This window comes from Sus scrofa, chromosome 8 (genome assembly GCF_054392235.1).
Source record: "Sus scrofa isolate SSC_HxYL_T2T_F1_AM1 chromosome 8, Sscrofa_HxYL_maternal_Yorkshire_Landrace_v2.0, whole genome shotgun sequence".
Lineage (NCBI taxonomy): Eukaryota > Metazoa > Chordata > Mammalia > Artiodactyla > Suidae > Sus > Sus scrofa.
Genome location: NC_139390.1, coordinates 82,139,317 through 82,159,698, shown reverse-complemented (window position 1 = coordinate 82,159,698; position 20,382 = coordinate 82,139,317). Strand labels below are relative to the sequence as shown.

The 20,382-nt window shown below is 40.0% G+C and overlaps 1 protein-coding gene across 1 annotated transcript in view; it reads left to right on the top strand.

The window, feature by feature from the left end:
- MND1 (meiotic nuclear divisions 1) overlaps positions 1-19,886 on the top strand; it is a 73,134-nt gene extending 53,248 nt beyond the window's left edge. The window contains exons 8-10 of the mRNA XM_005653580.4: positions 3,078-3,192; positions 15,485-15,529; positions 19,640-19,886. Coding sequence (XP_005653637.2) covers positions 3,078-3,192; positions 15,485-15,529; positions 19,640-19,746 — 267 coding nt within the window. The 3' untranslated portion in view covers positions 19,747-19,886. The remainder of the gene's footprint in view (positions 1-3,077; positions 3,193-15,484; positions 15,530-19,639) is intronic.
- Positions 19,887-20,382: the final 496 nt, after the last annotated feature.

Genomic DNA, 20,382 nt, shown 5'->3' with positions numbered 1-20,382 from the left:
AGAATAAAGGCAGAGAGGTTCCTGTGAGGAGGATGCTGTTCCTACCAGAAGAGAAGTGGGTCACAGCAAAAGATGTGAACATGTGACCCGGTAGGATTCACTAATTGTGCATCTTGTTATTACCGTGTTGTACTGTGTATGGCAGCATAGCACAGAGGCATAAACTCTGGAGCCACACTGCCTGGGTTTGAAAGTCTCCTAAACGCTCTCTTCCCAGTTTTCCTCAGTTGTAAAATGGAGAGTAATAAGATCCATATCATCAAGTTATTGTGTGGATTAAACTAGCTAATATTTGCAAAGCACTTAGAAGAGGACCTGGCACAAAGTAAAGCCCTATATAAAGGTTCATGTACATTTTTAAGAGTCATGTTTTTAAAAGTCTTGGCATAGGACAAATTGAAAACTGCCAACATAACATCCTTGTGACCTTGAAATATTTCTCAATTATTTAAATGAATGTTGACCTACTATTTTAAAATGTGCAGTGTTCTCTAAAGTATTATGTTAGGGGTTTTTAAAAATCAGTTTCATCATTATGTTAAGTGTGAATTTATGACTTGAAAAAAATGTTAAAGATCAACATGGAACATTAAGCCTTTCACCTCAGCTTCTGTACCACTAGATTGGGAAAGAGTCTCAAAAATTTGTCACATTGTAGAAAAGAATACATCACTGGTTTGTGCGGCTTTATGCTTTTCAAAGTTACTTCTCATGCCTTCTTGACTACTGTGACTAGTCAGTGCAGTCACGGATGGGAATTAGAGAATGGTAACTGCTGAAGAATATTGACGGGAAGATAAGTTTGGGTATAACCTGAAGCTATTATATTTCTTTTTCGGTTGACAGCAACTACCAGTTCTTTATTTGATCCCGTTTGGTTTTTTCTTTTTTTCTTTAATTTGGCGATATCCTGTAGAAGTATCTTCAATTAATGGTGCCAAATTCATGCCCAAAAGTAGGCAGTCTGCTAAAGGCTACCCAGTCCACTGCAACCATTGGAACCAGGAGAAGCAGCCACTTGCAAACCAGCCGGTGCTTGCCGCTGGCTTGTGCTAGAGCAGAGTAGTTCAGAAAGGTTCCTGAGGAAGCTGTGTTCGCCTGGAGTTCACTAGTCAGGAGTTTTCAGAAATAGCTGAAAGCATTTTCTGTCTACTCTCTACTGGAAAGCTCTTTCCGTAATTCATGGTGATGATGTAATGAAGAAGAAATAGCTAGCGTGTGTATTCTGCTCACTATGAGACAGGTACTGTTCCCAGTGTATTTTCTATATTTAGTGAATCCTGCCAACAGTCCAACGAGGTGGCTACTATTTCTCTCTTCATTTTTACCTTTAGGGAACTGCAGGCACAAAGAGGTTAAGTACTTTGGCCAAGATCTTGGTGCCGATAACAGTCTGAGAGAGCTCTCTACTCAGGGTAACTGGAGAGCTGTCAACGTATTCACATGGATAGAGCACCATTCTGCTGCTCTTGTCTTCATGAGCTTTTTCTCTTCTCATTTTTCATTGTGGATTGTGTATCATGTGGGTGTTGATAGCCAATAATAACCATCTTATCTTGTAGTTTTCTTTCTTTTTTTTTTTTGTTATGTCCACACCTGTGGCATATGGAGGTTCCCAGGCTAGGGGTCGAATCAGAGCTGCAGTTGGGGCCTACGCCACAGCCACAGCCACAGCCACACTGAATCCAAGCCACATCTGCAACCTACACCACAGCTCACAGCCATACTGGATCCTTAGCCCACTGATCAAGGTCAGGGATCAAATCTGCATCCTTGGGGAGACAGTGTCAGGTCCTTAACCTGCTGAACCACAATGGGAACTCCTTTTGTAGTTATTTTTAAACCTCTCCTGTGCTGTGCTAATGTGATATACACCAATCATATGTAGCTATTTATATTTAAATTAAAGTTAAATACAATAGGAGTTCCTACTGTGGCACAACAGAATTGGTGGTGTCTTGGGAGCACTGGGACGCAGGTTCCATCCCCAGCCTGGCACAGTGGGTTAAGGATCTGGCATTGCTGCAGCTGAGGCTTAGGTCACACCTGCAATTCAGAACTGACCCCACGCCTGGGAACTCCATGTACTGCGGGGCAGCCAAAAAAAGAAAACAAAATTAAATACAATAAATTCAGTTTCTCTGTAACAAAAGTCACATTTCATGTACTCAGTAGCCCAGCATAGTGAACGTTCCTGTGTTGGGGAGCACAGGTCTAGGACATGTCTGTCACTGCAGAGTTGTGTTGGACTCTGCTACTTCAGAGCCCTGGACATGCATTCTCCAGTATAAAGGCATGTACGAAAGTACAAGCCAGCAAAAGAACCTTACACTTAAGTCCCATTAGGCAGCTTAAACTCTGGTTTTGCCTCAGACTTATCCTATAATTCTGTACCATAACCTTTTCCAATATTTGATTTTTATTTGAACTCATTTTTCACACATATGAACTGAGTACCTGTAGCACTATGACTTCTACCTGTTAGTGAGAAATATAGCTAGAAATTTTACATGGCGCTCAGGAGATCATTTTGTGTTTAAAAGCTTTCTTCAGATTTATCTTTAAAGGAAAGTGTTGGGAGGTCAGAAGCTACAGTTCTATTATTTCTGGTATCTATAAATATTTTTAAAGGTTAATCATCCTTGAAGGTTGGAAAATTACCTAGAACACTTTTAGGGAAAATTTTATGATGACCGATGTTGCCATAAAATAACACTCATCTATGTAGATACAGTCTCGTGGACCTGTCCAAGAAGCAGTATAATTTTTTTCCCAACACGTGATGGCAGTCATCTTTGAGTTCACACATGATCAGTATCCTCTCATCCGTTTTTGAGTATTCCATTCTGCATATTAATTTCCATTCACATAGCACATAAAAGATGCTTGCGGTGAACAAAGAAAAATGATAATTGAGTTTGTTCTTATAAAGTAAATATATGTACGTGTGTATATGTAGTACTGTCAAAAGATTCATGCACATCAGTTATGGGAAATAAAATGAAAATGTTTATTAAAAAGTGTCGTATGTGGCATTTTGTTTGTCTTAATTGTACATAATGTTACTTCGAATGCAGGAAGAGCGAACCATGCTAGCAAAAGAGCTTTCTTCACTTCGAGACCAAAAAGAACAGTTAAAGGCCGAAGTAGAAAAATACAAAGAATGTGACCCGCAGGTTGTGGAAGAAATGCGTAAGTCTATAGTATAACTTGAGGGTTTTTAACTTGGCTAATGAAAGAGACTTTAGACTTCTAGTTGCCTGGAACCATTCTCCATGTATATGAGAAAATAAACCCCTTAATTAGTATTAATACTGCATGAATATTTCCCATAAGAAGTCTTAATGTTAAAGCATTGAACAGTGACAACCCTGGAGTCATGAGCATTTCAAGAATAAGGACAGTCACGGGGTAGAAGGATAAAGACATAAAACATAAGCTTAGGAAAATGAGTCAGAGAAGGAGCTAAGTTGGCCTCGGGTACCTTGGCTCTAGAAGGAAACCTGCCGTTATCTTCTAGGAAAAAATGATACCCCAAAAATAAGAGTTTTCAAGTTGCAGAAAAGCAGTCTGTGCATTCACTTGATTTTTAAATATTCCAATGATGTTTTCCTTACTTTTAAACCAGAATCCCCAAAGCTTCATTTTTCAGTAATTTTTATGTATGTATGTGAAGAAAAAACTTTGAGTATTTGAGGAAATGAAAGTGTATTATAAAGACACTGCATTTAATTGCTTAGGAAATATGCATAACTTCGTATTTTTCTGTCTTAGCTTGTGTGTCTGTGTGTGTGTGTGTGTGTGTGTGTGTGTGTGTGTGTGTGTGTGTGTGTGTGTGTCTCTTTTTAGGGAGGTTCCCAGGCCAGGGGTCTAATCTACATCACAGCTCATTGCAACACCAGATCCAAATCACGTCTGCCACCAACACCACAGCTCACCGTAAGGCTGGATCTGCAACCCACTGGGCAAGACCAGGGATCGAACCTGCATCCTCATGAATGCTAGTCAGATTTGTTTCCACTGAGCCTTAACGAGAACTCCCAGCTTATCTTTTCATCTAGGAAACTCTACCAAGTGAAACTTTTAGAAAAACTGATATTATAACATGTGATTGAAGGCTTTGAGAGAAATTGAAATATTTGATATTTTTAAATTAACCTGAGAATAGGTTGATCACATTAAGCTGTCCTTGATGGTGGTTTTTTGTTGTTGTTGTTTTTGTTTTTTCATTTGTGGCTGCCCCATGCTATATGGAGCTCCAGGCCAGGGATCAGATCTGAGCCACAGTTGTGACCTAGGCTGCAGCTGTGGCAACCCCAGATCTTTAACCCACTGTGCCAGGCTGGGGATCGAACCCATGTCTCAGTGCTCCTAAGATCTGCCAGTCCCATTGCACCACAGTGGGAGCTCCTCAGTGGTATTCTTTATAATTGAAAAAAAATTTTTTAAGCTGTTCAGTTAGTGTAACCTAAAGTTAAACTTAATTTTAGAGATAAGTCCTGCTTTGTACAACTTCAGGAGATGTCATTCAAATTCGTGTAGAGAATGTTTACTAGCCCTGGTTCAGCTGATTACCCAGGGTGATTTTCAAAGCAGGGTAGAGGCAGAAAAACCCCTGAGCCAGTAAATTAAGTATTTGGGGAGACATGTTAGGTCTTTCATGCTGCCCACAGATTTGATTCATTTATCTTCCTACTGAAGAAAGTGCTAGCCAAATTTGCTACAAAATTTACCACTTTAATTTGTTTTAAAGTTTTAACAGGTAACAAATTACCCAGTGAACTCAGGCACATCACAGCAGCAGGAGATAGGGTAGGAATTCGCTCCTAGGAAGCTAGGCCTGCTCATGATTCATCTTTAAAAGGAAACACAGGAATTCCTGTTGTGGCTCAGCAGTTAACAAATCTGACTAGCATCTGTGAGGACGCAAGTTCGATCCCTGGCCTCAATCAGTGGGTCAGGGATCCGGCATTGCTGTGAGCTGTGGTGTAGGTCACAGACATGACTTGGATCCTGTGTTGCTGTGGCTGTGGCGTAGGCTGGCAGCTACAGCTCCAATTCTACCCCTAGCCTGGGAACCTCTGTATGCTGCAGGCATGGCCCTAAAAAATGCAAAAATTAAAAAAAAAAAAAAAAAAAAAAGGAAACACAGACTGCTTGTTAAAGATGACATCAAATGTTGTATGTCTTATCTAGAGCAGCTTCTCATCAAAAAGCATTTTGAGAAAACAGTTTTCTTGGAGTTCCGTAGTAGCCTAGTGGGTTAAGGATCTGGTGTTGTCACTGCTGTGGCTCGGCTCACTGCTGTGGCATGAGTTCCATCCCTGGCCTAGGAATTTCTGAATGTGGCAAAAAAAAAAAAAAAAAAAAAGACCAGTTTTCTTACTCAGGTTTAATACCTTCAGATGGTTTATTTTCACAATCAGCAAGACTGTGCCCTCTCACAGCTCTTCATTAAAATGCTGTTTTCACAGTAACCAAATATGATCTTTCATTTATTACCTTTACTTGTCTGCCTTCCTTCCTAATTTTAGTTTTGTGTAATTCTTGGACTTTTTCCTTGCAGTGCTAACTCTTGGCTTACCCACCTTGTTCTCTTTTCTGTGTCGGGGCCCCCAGCTCTTAGCTGTACCGAGTGGAGCCTTCTGCTTTTTCACTTTGTGGTCCCCATTGCATTACCACAGCTCTTTCTCTGGGCAGAGCACCCTGACGGGCAGCACCTCTCCTTGTAACCCCCCATCTTTACAGCCCTTTTCATGCTTGTGATTACATCCATCCACTCAGGAGTGACTAAAAACTCATATTCAGGCTTACAAAACTACTCCGACCTATGCTGATAGTGATCCTAAGCCAGGGGTCAGCTTGAGGTGCAGAAAATGAACAAGGGTAGAGAATGGTGCCAGACGAATTCGTGAAATAGGAAAACTTACTTCAGGTGTGTAATTTCACATGTTGCTGTTCTTTGTACCTCTGAATTGAGCAGCAATTTTGGCAAGAACATCCCCTCTTAGAAAGGTAACAAAACTTGAAGGAAGAGTTTTCAGAGAGTAGAAAGAGATGTTTTCGGGGGAGTAAAACAACATAGTTGAGATGGAAGTTGTAACTGGAATGAATACTGGTTGCCTGAGTTCTGCTCTTCATTTCAACCCTTGAATTTATGAGTTTGGTAATGTATTTCTCAACCCAAGGAAAACATGCCAGTGTGGAGTTCCCGTCGTGGCACAGTGGTTAACGAATCCGACTAGGAACCATGAGGTTGCGGGTTCGGTCCCTGCCCTTGCTCAGTGGGTTAATGATCCGGCGTTGCCGTGAGCTGTGGTGTAGGTTGCAGACGCGGCTCGGATCCCGCGTTGCTGTGGCTCTGGCATAGGCTGGTGGCTACAGCTCCGATTCGACCCCTAGCCTGGGAACCTCCATATGCCGCGGGAGCGGCCCAAGAAATAGCAAAAAGACAAAAAAAAAAAAGAAAAGAAAAGAAAAGAAAACATGCCAGTGTGAGTAATTATTATACAGGATGTGAGGTCTTAGTGAATGAAAAGAAAATGTTTTCTGATTTACAGGGAATGAAGAGACTTTGTCTTTCTTTACCAACATCAGACCTGGATTATCTTTTAATCTCTATTTATGCATCCACCTAAGATAGATCTGTATTCGAGTCATAGAATTTGTAATCATGACCCTATTATACATATATGAATTTTTGACATTTTCACATTGTACGTTTCCCTTTTTTTTTTTTTTTTTTGTATTTTGTTTTTTTAGGGCCATACCCTCAGCATATGGAGGTTCCCAGGCTAGGGGTCTAATTAGAGCTACAGCTGCTGGCCTATGCCACAGCCACAGCAACACCAAGTCTGAGTCACATCTGCACCCTATACCACAGCTCACAGCAACACCGGATCCTCAACCCACTGAGCAAGGCCAAGGATCGAACCCGAAACCTCATGGTTCCTAGTCGGAGTCGTTAACCACTGAGCCACGATGGGAACTCCCACATTGTACATTTCTGATCTTAATAGGGAAATGAGAGGATAAGAGTCCTTCCTTCCTTACTTTGTGCTATTATTTTTTATTCCATTAAAAATATCTGTTTTAGAGAGTTCCCGTCATGGCTCAGTGGTTAACGAATCCAACTGGGAACCATGAGGTTGCGGGTTTGATCCCTGGCTCCACTCAGTGGGTTAAGGATCCGGCGTTGCTGTGAGCTGTGGTGTAGGCCGGCAGCTACAGCTCCAATTAGACCCCTGTCCTGGGAACCTTCATATGCCATGGGTTCAGCCCTAGAAAAGACAAAAAAAAAAAACCCCCAAAAAACTATCTTATAGAATATATTAATTATAAAAAATTACAGCATATTTAATAGACAATAGCTATGTAGGATAAATACATTATTCCATAAATATTTAGTTGTGATGGTAGAAAATCTTTTCCTGTGGAAAGCTGCCAAACTGCAATCAGAAGGAAAAAAAAAAAACAACCTGTTGAAGCCTGTATACCTATAGAAAGAATTTTTAGACTAACTTTAGTTCATACTTTTATAGAGAAATGTCCAGTTCCTCTTTTAAAATTCAGAACAGCTAAGGAATAACACTTTATTCAAATGGGGCGCTTCCACTTTCAGCCAAGAAAGAGTAGTAACAGCGTGGATTTATCCTTCCACATAAACACAAACAAAAATAAACATAACATGAAATAATGATTTTCAAAATACTTGATATCAATCAGACAGCAAAGGAAAGTGATTCCTAGAGACAGGAAACAAAGTAAGCTTTGCACCAACTTATTTTATTGAGAGAGTTCTTGCCTCAACAGATGGGAGTACTTAGCCCTAGACTGAGCTCTACTCTCAGTTCACCTAATAAACCATAAGAGCAAGTCTCGAAAGCATCAAACTATTGCAAAATAACTTAAACACATTCCAGACCAGAACTCAATAATATTTATAGGAGTACAAAAATATCCAGAACCCAGCAAGATAAAATTCATAATGTCTGGCATACAACAAAAAGTTGCCAAGCATGCACAGAAGTAAGGAAGACATGACCTTTAATGAGAAGAATAATCCTTAAATCAAAATTGACCCAGAATTGACACAGATAGTAGAATTAGAAGACCATAACATTAGGAGTTCCCATCGTAGTGCAGCGGAAATGAATCCACCTAGGAACCCTGAGGTTGAAGGTTTGATCCCTGGCCTCACTCAGTGGGTTAAGGATCCAGCATTGCCATGAGCTGTGGTGTAGGTCACAGATGCTGCTCGGATCTGGTGTTGCTGTGGCTTCGGTGTAGGCCGGCAGCTACAGCTCCAGTTCGACCCCTAGCCTGGGAACCTCCATATGCCGCGGATGCTGCCCTAAAAAGACAAAAAAAAACAGACCATAACATTAAAAGTTATTGTAAAAAGTATTCTGTATGTTCAAAAAGTTAAGTGAAATGTTGAAGATACAGAAATGACCCCAGTGAAACTTCTGGTGATGAACACACTACCGTCTGAAAAGAAAAATACACTGGATTGGATTAACAGCAGATTTAACTCCCGCAAGAGAAGGAATTAGTGTATTTGAAGACATAGCAATAAAAACTACCCAAAATGAAACTCAGAAAAAAAAATTTTTAATGGAAATAGCATCCATGAAGTAAAGGACAACTTCAAGTGACCTAATATATGTGTAATTGGAATCTTAAAAGGGGTGTATGTTGGGGGTAGAGCAGGGCAGAGGGGTTTCAGGCCAGAAAAATATCTGAAGAAATAAGTATCAGAAGAAGTAAAGTCTAAGTTTTTACAGATTTTGAGTAAAACTATAAACCCACAGATTCAAGAAATTTAAATATGTAAGTAGTAAATAGCAGAGATCTTATCACTAAATCTAGAGAATTTTTTTACCCACTTTAACTTCATTCACCCCAAATCCCCTTTCACCAATGAGATTATTGTTTTTTAAAATGTGCTTTTTGATAATGAGAGGTTTCATGGGATTTGGCTATCATGTTATTGCAGAACAGATTATACTGGATTAAAGGATTATGAGTTTCACAAATTGATTTTAATAGGATTTGGTTCTTAATAGCATGGATATGGCACCCATATTACAACAGTCAGGCTTATCTCTGTCTGTCATGGCTTATTTTGAAACACTTTTCCTGCTGATAATAGCTATAATCCTTATGTTCATATAGACACAACTATATATTATCTCTTATTTCTCAATAATTATTGCACAAAAGAATCATATTTATTGATATCACTAAACAAATACTAACAAGATTAGTTGCAGATATCCAAGAAGTGAGAAAAGCAATAATGTGTTAAAAAAAAATGTTTATTTTAGCTACTCTGAATGCTACTTAAGTGAGAACAGATAAAATAAGTTTTAATGGAAACTGAATTCTCACAGCAAAGGGTTTGAAATGTAAATCTTGAAGTACTTAAGAAATTTTCTTAGAAATGAATACCTGGGTGTCAGTGAAAATGGTAGAGTAAGGACCTTTGAAAATCTGTCCTTCCATGAAAACTGGCAAAAATGTTGAAGTGTTTCCAGAATTCTAGAAACTAACTAAAGATTTGCCTATTCAAGAAAAATGGCTGAATCCCTGTAAGCAGAGCAAGCTTGGGGGTGTTTAACTTGCCCTATTCTCATCCCCTACTCTCCAGCTCAGCAGTAACCTCGAAAAAAATAATAGCCGTGCATTCTTGGTATCAGAGGGAATAGAATGGAGCTGGAGCTCTTTAAGAACCTCATTCCCAAAGAACTGTCATTATTTGGCATCACTAGTGGTTCCCTAAAAAGGCACACATAGAAAGGGTTGTCTTTTTTTGACCTGCCTTGGAGTATGCCAGTCACTAGCAGCCTCTTCCTGGGGAGCATTTGTCTAAAACAATTACAGGCAAGAGTTTTAACGTCACAGCTATCTTAGGTGATGAATAACAGTTAAGGAAAACAGTAGAGTGACCAGAAAGCTTAAAAGGAGAGGCCAAAAGAGATGTTCATAGGTACCTTGAAAAGCCACATATTCCTGGAAACCTAGAGTGCCACGTGCATGCTGTGCACATTCTCGGGAAAGGCTAAGAAGGTCCTAATCCCCCACTGCTATCTGACCTTGATACTCTTGCAAGAAGGAAGTGACAGCTAAAACAGAGTTGTAAATTGATACTGCTAGCTGACCTTGATACTCTGTGCAAGAAGGAAGTGACTGCTAAAGCAGAGTTGTAAATTGTCTAGCTGAGTATTGTTGAAACATGCCCCAGCACATACGCACAGCCTTTTGGCAAGATTTGGCGATTTAGTCCAGGAAATCTCTGTTCCATCATTAGCTGACCAGTAAGCAAACTGACTAAAAACTTTAGCAGCCACACAGAACAAAGAATATAGACTTTACAGAATTAATTCAGTGAAATCACTAAACAAACAATAACTATAGCAAGTAGCAAGAACAACAATCCTGGGAAGATGGAAAAAATCTGATTTCCAGAGTTGTAGTATTATATTATTTAAAATGTCTGATTTTCAGAGTTCCCATGGTGGCACAGTGGAAAAGAACTCAACTAGGAACCATGAGGTTTCGAGTTCAATCCCTGGCCTCAGTCAGTGGGTTAAGGATCCAGCATTGCCATGAGCTGTGGTGTAGGTTGCAGATGCGTCTCAGATCTGGCATTGCTGTGGTTCTGGTATAGGCCGGCAACTGTAGCTCTCATTAGACCCCTATCCTGGGAACCTCCATATGTCACTGCAGTGCGGCCCTAAAAAGACAAAAAAAAAAAAAAAAATTTAAAAATTAAAAATAAAATGTCCAATTTTCAACAAAAAATTTCAAGACAGAGAAACAAGAAAATATAGCTCATGCATGATCTTAAACTTGCAAGACAAAGACTTTAAATCAGCTATTTAAAATATGTTAAAAGAGCTAAAGAAAATTATGTCAATAAAGAGGTAGGAATTATTATGAGTGAATTAAACAGAAATTCTGGAGCTGAAAACTGTAATAAATGAAGTGAAAAATTCACTAGAGGGATTAACAGCAGATTTGATTAGACAGGAGAATCAGTAACTTGGAGATAGTTCAGTTGAGATAGTCCAGTCTGAGGAACAGAAATCAGAGTGCAGAGGAGTTCCCTGGTGGCTCAGTGGGTTAAAGATCTGGTATTGTCATACTGTGGCGCATGTTCAGTCCCTGTCCCAGGAACTTCTGCATGCCATGGGCGCACCAAAAAACAAAAGAGTGAAGAAACATTAACAGAGTCTCAGAGACCTCTGTGGCATGGTGTCTAGAGTGCCAACACACTCACAATAGAAGTTGCAAAGGGAAAGGAGAGAGAAGGGGGGGGCCAAAAGAATTGGAGCTGAAAATGTCCCAAGTTTGATGAAAAAACAATGTACACATCCAAAATCTTAACAAACTCCAATTAGAAACAACCTCCACACATGAATTATCATACTCAAATTGTCAAATAATAAGCAGAATCTTGAATGCAACAAGAAGTAACTCATCATATATAAGGAATCTTCAGTCAGATTAACAACTCATTTCTTATTAGAAGCCATAGAGGCCAGAGAAATTGGGGTGACGTATTCAAAGTGCTGAAAGAAAAAACTGTCAACCAAGAATTCTAAATCCAGCCATTTACAATGGCATCAAAACAAACTACTTAGGAATAAAATTAATGGAAGAAGTGCAAGAGTTGAACCGAAAACAAAAAATGAAATTAAAGACCTGTATAAATAGACATCCTGTTTTCATGAGTTGAAAGACTTAAATATTAAGATGGGAATACTCCAGATTGTTCTACAGATTAAATGTAAAACCTATGAAAATTCCAACTGCTTTTTTTTTTTTTGCAGAAATTGATGTTAATCCTAATACTCATATGAAAGTGCAGGAGACCCAGAACAAACAAAAGAATCCAGGGGGGAAAAAAAGTTTGGGAGACTCAAATTTCACAATTTCAAAACTTACGACAAAGCTAGAATCATCAAGGCAGTGTGGTACTGGTATGAGAATAGACAGAATGAAACACAGTTGAGAGTTTGGAGAGTCCAGAAGTAAACAGGGTTTGGAACAAGGCTGCCCAGACTATTCAGTCAGGACAGTATTGTTTTCAGCTAATAGGGCGCAAGGGTTATCTCCATGCAAGTGAATCGACCTGGCTTCACACACATTATAGACAAAATTAACTCAGGTGGATCAAAGACCTAAACTCAAGAGCTGAAACCAATACAACTCTTAGAAGAAAACACAGATGTGTATCTCTCTCCTTGGATTAGGCAACAGCTTCTTGGATATGACATCAAGAGCTCAAGTGACTGAGAAAAAGATATATTTGACTTCATGAAAAGTACATTATGGGAAATGTACTCAGCAGAAGTGAACCCGACTGGTATCCATGAGGATGTGAGTTCGATCCCTGACCTCCCTCAGTGGGTCAGGGATCCGGCCTCGTCATGAGCTGCAGTGTAGGTCACAGACTCGGCTTGGATCCTGCGTGGCTGTGGCTGTGGCTGTGGCCTAGGCTGGCAGCTACAGCTCTGATTCGACCCCTAGCCTGGGACCTTCCATATGCCATGGGTGCGGCCTTAAAAAAAAAGTGCATTATCAAGAAAGTGAAAAGAAAACCCACTGAATGGGAGAAAATAGTCGAAAATCCTGTATCTGACAGGATTATCCTGTCAGTGTTCAATATCCAAAATATATATTTAAAAAACTTTTATGGGAAGTTTCCGGCTTGGTGCAGTGGAAACAAATTCAACTAGGAACCATGAGGTTGTGAGTTAGATCTCTGGCCTCGCTCATTGGGTTAAGGATCCAGCATTGCCATGAGCTGTGGTGTAGGTCGCAGACACAGCTTGGATCCTGTATTGCTAGTGGCTGTGGTGTAGGCCAGCAGCAATAGCTCCAATTAGACCCCTAAACTGGGAACCTCCATGTGCCACAGGTGCAACCCTAAAAAGACAAAAGACAAAAAAAAAAAAATTATGACTCAACAATTTTTTAAAAAACTTAAACATAGGCAAAGGATTTGAATAGACATCATTCCAAGGAAAATATACAAATGGCCAATAAGCATATAGAAAGATGCTCAACATCTTTAGTCATTAGGGAAATGCACAACACAAAAAAATACTACTTCACACCTTTTAGGATAGCTATAATTAATGCAAAAATAATTTTTTACGAGAATATAGAGAAACTGGAACTCAGATTGTGATGAGATTGTTAAAATGATGCAGCCACTTTGGAAAACAATTTATTCCCCAAAATGTTGTACATGTAGTTAACATTTGAGCCAACAATTCCAATCCTAGGTATATACCCAAAAGAAGAAAACATGTGCACACAGAAGTTATTAAATTATTCTTATTGGTAACAACAGCCCAAAGGTCCATCCCCTGATGAGTGACTAAACAAATGTGGTATATCCATACAATGGAATATTATTTGGCAAAAAAAAGGAATGAAGTATTGATAAATGCTGCAATTGACAAACCTTGAAAAAAATTATGTTAAGTGAAAAGAAGTCAACATATATGGTTTTATTTATTTTATTTTATTTTATTTTATTTTATTTATTTTTTTTTTTTTTTGTCTTTTGTCTTTTGTTGTTGTTGTTATTGTTGCTATTTCTTGGGCCGCTCCCGCGGCATATGGAGGTTCCCAGGCTAGGGGTCGAATCGGAGCTATAGCCACCGGCCTACGCCAGAGCCACAGCAACGCGGGATCCGAGCCGCGTCTGCAACCTACACCACAGCTCACGGCAACGCCGGATTGTTAACCCACTGAGCAAGGGCAGGGACCGAACCCGCAACCTCATGGTTCCTAGTCGGATTTGTTAACCACTGCGCCACGACGGGAACTCCAGTTTTATTTATATAAAATGCCCATAATAGGGAGTTCCCGTCGTGGCTCAGTGGTTAAGGAACCCAACTAGTATCCATGAGGTTGCGGGTTCGATCCCTGGCCTCGCTCAGTGGGTGAAGGATCTAGCATTGCCTTGAGCTGTGGTATAGGTCACAGACATGGCTCAGATCCTGCATTGCTGTGGCTGTGGTGTGGGCGGGCAGCTACAGCTCCAATTTGACCCCCAGCCTGGGAACCTCCTTATGCTGCAGGTGTAGCCCTAAAAAGACAAAAGACAAAAATAAATAAATAAAATAAAATATCCAGAATAGGAAAATCCTTTGACTCAGAAAGTAGCTATGTGGTCTCCAGGGGCAAGGGGGAGGAGGAATGTAAATGACTCCTAATAGGTATGGGATTTCCTTCTGTGTGATAAGAATGTTCTGGAATTAGGTAGTGGTGATGGTCGTACAACCTTGTAAATACACTAAAACCCACTGAATTATGCACTTTGTTATTTAAGTATGGCAAATTCTGTGGTATGTAAGTTGTATGTCAATAAATAAATAAATCTGTAATTATGAATAATATTTATGGCCAGTTGATCATGGCATTGTTAGGTGTGGTGTAAATTAACTTAAAAGACATAATGTAGATATGGATACACTTAATAGCAAGACGTATAATTACATATTAAAAAAGTACTGGGAGTTCCCGTCGTGGCGCAGTGGTTAACGAATCCGACTGGGAACCATGAGGTTGCGGGTTCGGTCCCTGCCCTTGCTCAGTGGGTTAAGGATCCGGCGTTGCCGTGAGCTGTGGTGTAGGTTGCAGACTCGGCTTGGATCCTGCGTTGCTGTGGCTCTGGCGTAGGCCAGTGGCTACAGCTCCGATTCGACCCCTAGCCTGGGAACCTCCATATGCCATGGGAGCGGCCCAAAGAAATAGCAAAAAGACCAAAAAAAAAAAAAAAAAAAAAAAAAGTACTTCCTCTTACAAGGCTACTGTGTGACCATTAAAATTGTATTGTCAGGTTTACTGTGGTCTAATAGATATACACAAAAATGCTAATTATTAAACTTTAATTATTTTATCCTCTTTTGGTGTCATAAATTGTTTGTGAAACATCTCAGTTAAACTTATATGTTGTCTTTAAGGAGCAAGTACAACAATAATAGACATTTAGACTAGTGTAACTACAGCTATCTAAAATTCCCTTGGGAAGTTGAGCAGGTTTGTAAGATAGTGTCACTATTTGACTATTTGAACTTTTTTCCAAAGCCATTTTATTAGTATAATTTTTGTTTCCTATTAAAAAAAAAAATGAGGGGGTTCCCATCGTGGCTCAGTGGGTTAAGAACCCAGCATTGTCTCTGTGAGGATGTGGGTTCAATCCCTGGCTTTGCTCAGTGGGTTAAGGATCCCAAAGTGCTGCAAGCTGCAGCGTAGGTCAAAGGTGTGGCTCAGATCTGGCGTCCCTGTGGCTATGATGTAGGCCAGCAGCTGCAGCTCTGATTTGATCCCTAGCCTGGGAACTGCCATATGCCACAGGTGTGCCCATAAAAAAAAAAGAGAGAATCTATAGACAGATGAAGATGTGTGTGTGTGTGTGTGTGTGTGTACACAGTTTTGTTTTGTTTGTTTTCTTCTTCAGGTCAAGCAAATAAAGTGGCCAAAGAAGCAGCTAACAGATGGACTGGTAAGTATTACAATGGCACTGTTGAACCAGTCAAGCTCTTTCACACTTACCATGATAAATGCACAGTTTTATTTAAGAAAACACATTTCTGGAAATGAATGTATTAATCACGTTTTTATATATTAATTATTTCAGTTATTTAAGGTTATTTTTAAAATCTTATTAGGAGTCATTTTGTAACATTTAAGACATTTTTTAAAAGCAGTGATTACTTTCAGTTTAATTTTTGTGTAACTTTTCCCAGATAAATCACTTGGGCTGATTACTTAACCTTCATATATATTAATGCAAGATATAACTTTGAGAAATTCATGGAACCCTAAAGATATGTCTTCTTGCTCATAGTAATAATTACCCACATTTGTTAAGGGTTGACTGTAAGCCAGGCGTTGTAAAGTATGTCCATGGTACATTCTATCTCCACAGTAGCCTTGTGAGGTACATAGAATTATTATCCCTTCATTATACAACTACAGATGTGATAAATTCATTTGAGTAATTAAAAAAATAATAATAATACAAAAAAAAAAGAATTATCATCCCTCCTTTTAGCTATGACACCGAGGCCAGTAGAAGCCCACAGTCACGCAGGTGCTAGCTAGTGAAACAAGAATTAGATTTCAGAGTCTAAGCCCCTAACCACTACATGCTACCCCCTTCTTTGTTTACATGCTTTCATATAAATACCTCATTAATCCATTTGCCAGCGGATACACCAGGGATATTCTAAGAAATGGGAATTAATAAAGCAGTATCGGAGCTCTCGTCGTGACTCAGTGGAAACGAGCCTGACCAGCATCCATGAGGACGCAGGTTCGATCCCTGGCCTTACTCAGTGGGGCAAGGATCTGGCATTACCATGGGCTGTGGTGTAGGTCCAAGACGCAGCTCATTTCTGGCAATGCTACGGCTGTGGTGTAGGCTGGCAGCTGCAGCCCCGATTTGACCCATAGCCTGGGAACCTCCATATGCCGCGCCTGCAGCCCTAAAAAGACAAAAAAATAATAATAAGGCATTATCTATGTGTCAGAGTTTAGAGGAAAGTTAATAAATAATGATTTTTTGTGCATTATACAAGTATGATTATTATTGTTAAAACTTGTGTGGAAGTTACACTAATGTTTTCCCAGTATTTAATTTTAAAATAATGGTAACTGAACGTTTCCATCCTGGTGAGTCTTTAATGCCTTCACATGTTACGCATCTTCATCCTGTTTCTGGGAGAGATGCAGAGAGATGCTGAGATGCAGAAAGCTTAAAGTAGCTGCTTGAAGTCATGGGTGATTAGTCACTAAAAGAACAGGGGTTTGAGCCAGGCTTCCCCGATCTCATGTCTAGGCCTCTGTGTTTCACAAAAAGCTCAAGAATCATTTTTCCTTGTGTATTTTAGAATTAAGTAGATTGATAAAAATTAATATAACTGGCCTTTGGTTCCTATAGAATTGCAGTCTTTTTGATTTCCTATTTACGAAGTTATTTCCTAAATATAATGCTTTAGTAATGAGGAGGGTAAAAATAGCAAGCTAACATTAAACAAAAAAGAATAATGAAATGTGTGTCCAATGAAGTATAAATAATAAATACAGTGATATGTAGCTTTGAGAAATATAGAAAAAGTTTTTGCTTTTTTTTTTTTTTTTTTTTTTTCTTTTTTCAGGGCTGCACTCACAACATATGGAGGTTCCCAGGCTAGGGGTCAAATTGGAGGTGCAGCTGCCGGCCTAGACCACAGCCAAAACGACTTGAGATCCTAGCCATGTCTGTGACCTACACCACAGCTCACAGCAATGCCAGATCCTTAACCACTGAGCAAGGTCAGGGATCGAACCCAAGTCCTCATGGATACTAGTCAGATTTGTTTCCACTGAGCCACAATGGGAACTCCAAGAAATATAAAATTTTTGAATGAGAAAAAAGGCAAATAGATCTTTAGGTTAAAAATAAGGCAAGAGGTAAGAGTTCTCTTGCAGTGCAGTGGGTTAAGGATCTCATGCTATCACTGCAGCTGCTTAGGTCGCTGCTATGGCATAGGTTCAATCCCTGGGCAGGAACTTCCATATGCCATGGGCATGGCCAAAATAATAATAGTAATAAAGCAACAGGGAGTACCTTGGTGGCACGGTGGGTTAAGGATCTGGCGTTGTCTCTGCAGTGGCTCTGGTCAGTGCTGTGGCACAGATTCAATCCCTAATTCAGGAACTTCTGCATGTGTAGGTGAGCGAAGGAAAAAAAATAAGAGTCACAAAGTGATTTCCTCCCCTTAACAAAGCAGCTCAGCAAACAGTAAGAGCAGGCAGCCTGCGTATGTGATGGGAGAAAGCTGACTTTGAAAGGAATCCAGGTTGTGCTTCTTATTTGCCATGTGACTTATTGAACCTCTCTTCATCTGCTCAGTGTGGCTAATACCCACCTCACATTTGAGGAGGATTAAATAAGACGGAGTGTAAGCCCTTTTAGCACACCTTTAGACACAAAATACCCCCCCTTTCCCGTTCCCTTAAAAAAAAATCTCAGAGTTCCCGTCATGGCGCAGTGGAAACGAATCCAACTAGGAACCATGAGGTTGCGGGTTTGATCCCTGGCCTCGCTCAGTGGGTTAAGGATCCGGCATTGTCGTGAGCTGTGGTGTAGGTCACAGACATGGCTCGGATCTGGCATCGCTGTGACTGTGGTATATGTAGGCTGGCAGCTACAGCTCCGATTCGATGAGCTGTGGTGTAGGTCACAGACTCTGACTACCATCCCACGGTGCTGTGGCTGTCTGTGCCTGTGTCCCTAAGGGTCTTTCCAGTGCATGCCCCTGGTGTCTTAGCGTCCATGTTTCCTTTTCTTATAAGGACACCAGTCACATTGGATCGGGGGTCACCCTAATGGGCTCTTTTTAACTTAGTCACTTCTTTAAAGACCCCATTTCCAAATCCAATAACATTCTAAAGTAGTCCATGCCACATATGAACTGGAAGCAGGTGACGTAATTCAGGCATTAATACTCCAAAAGAACCCCTCATTTCATTATCACAACTAACACAGTACTTGAGTCTTAGAGAATACTCACCCAGAAAACTGCATACCGTTATTTTTCTAAATTTATAATACGTATTTATTATAAAGATGGTATAAGCACATTAAAGAGAATGTTAGAAAAAGATAAACCTGCTGCCGTGGCACAGCAAGTTTAACGATCCAGCATTGTCTCTGTAGTGGCTTGGGTTGCTGCTGAGGTTCGGGTTCTATCCCTGACTCAGCTCAGTGGGTTAAGGATCTGGCTTTGCTGTAGCTGTGGCACAGGTCACAGCTACAGCTTGGATTAGATACCTGGCCTGGGAACTTCCGTGTGCCATGGGTGGAGCCAAAGAAAAGATTCCCCTTCCTTAAGGGCAGCCCTGGCAAGGAGCACGTTGGTCCCTCCTCGCATCCCTCACTGCCTGTGCATGGACACCCTTCCAGGCGGTTAGCCGTCTAGATTGCTTCATTGTTCTCTTCTTTTACTCTAGATCTGATCATAAACCTTTGTACACAAGTTCGTTTTATTTCCTTGGCATAAATCCCTTTAGATAGATGTAACATTTTTTCAGGGGTAAAATGCGTTTTAAATTACCTGTAGAGGACATTGAGAATACATCTGCTACTTGCTTAGTCTTGAGTGAGGAGCACCTCCCCCACCCTCCCTACCCCACCCCCGGCCCTTCTCCTGGGCCTGACTGTCTGGAAGCTGTTACTCTATGGTGGCAGGTGGGGTTTGGAGGAAAGGTGTTCCCTTGGGAATGGGAGCTGCTCTAATGCCTCAGGCACCAGAACCCTGCTCTGCTGTGCAAACATATGTGAAAGAGGCACCCTTACCCTCTCCCTGTCTCGGGCTTATTCTTTAAGTCAGCTATTCTTTAGTGGCAGTGGATTTATTGAATTTTTAAATATGAGATCTGTTTATTCAAAATATTCATCAAATATCTTCTTCTGAAATGAATTGCCATTACTCTCGAAAATGCAGAAAACTCCTTATTTTGCTGCCTCTAAAGGTAATAAATGTTCAAAAAAAGAATGTAATTATATTTGAAGTGTTTTATGATTGCATTTTCAATTCTCAAAAACATTTGTCAATCTTCTCTATAGATAACATATTTGCCGTAAAATCTTGGGCCAAAAGGAAATTTGGGTTTGAAGAAAACAAAATCGATAAAAATTTTGGAATTCCAGAAGACTTTGACTACATAGACTAAAATGTTTGGTCTTGGTAAAGGATCTGTGTGCTTGTGAATGTGTACATTTTTTTATTTTTATACAGTTAAATGTACTGAATTGTCATTTACCTGTAATTGTGTTTATTGTTTTATTCATTTTAAATAAAGTATAAAATGTAGATGTTTTTCACTCCTTTTGATCAATCAAAAGCAGGATCAGAGCCGTGTTCCCTCCGTGTTCATCAGAGTGGGGGGTTGCAGGTAAAACCACCCACCTGTTAGGCTTACCGGTAACTTTCTAGAGATCAAGGCCATCATTACATGACGTTTTTTAGTTTCATTCAAATATTAAATATTAACAACCAACGGTACCTTTGAAGTCTCTATTATACACATCCATCCATACACACATGCTTGGAAATAATCTCAAAATCCCTAATAGCTGCTTTATTATTTCTCAGTATATAGTGGAAAATGTGTGTGATTGATTCTCGGTATACCACATCATATTTGCACATTTCCCCACAGAAAAAAACACAGAAAGTTGGTGTTCCTCAAGTTGAGAGTTAGGTAGTAATTCCTCAGACATGAAAACGACTTTCTTTTGAACATTTGATGCCTGTCTACTGTAAAGCACAAGCACGCGGCCCTTTGTCCCGATTTATGCATTTTTTA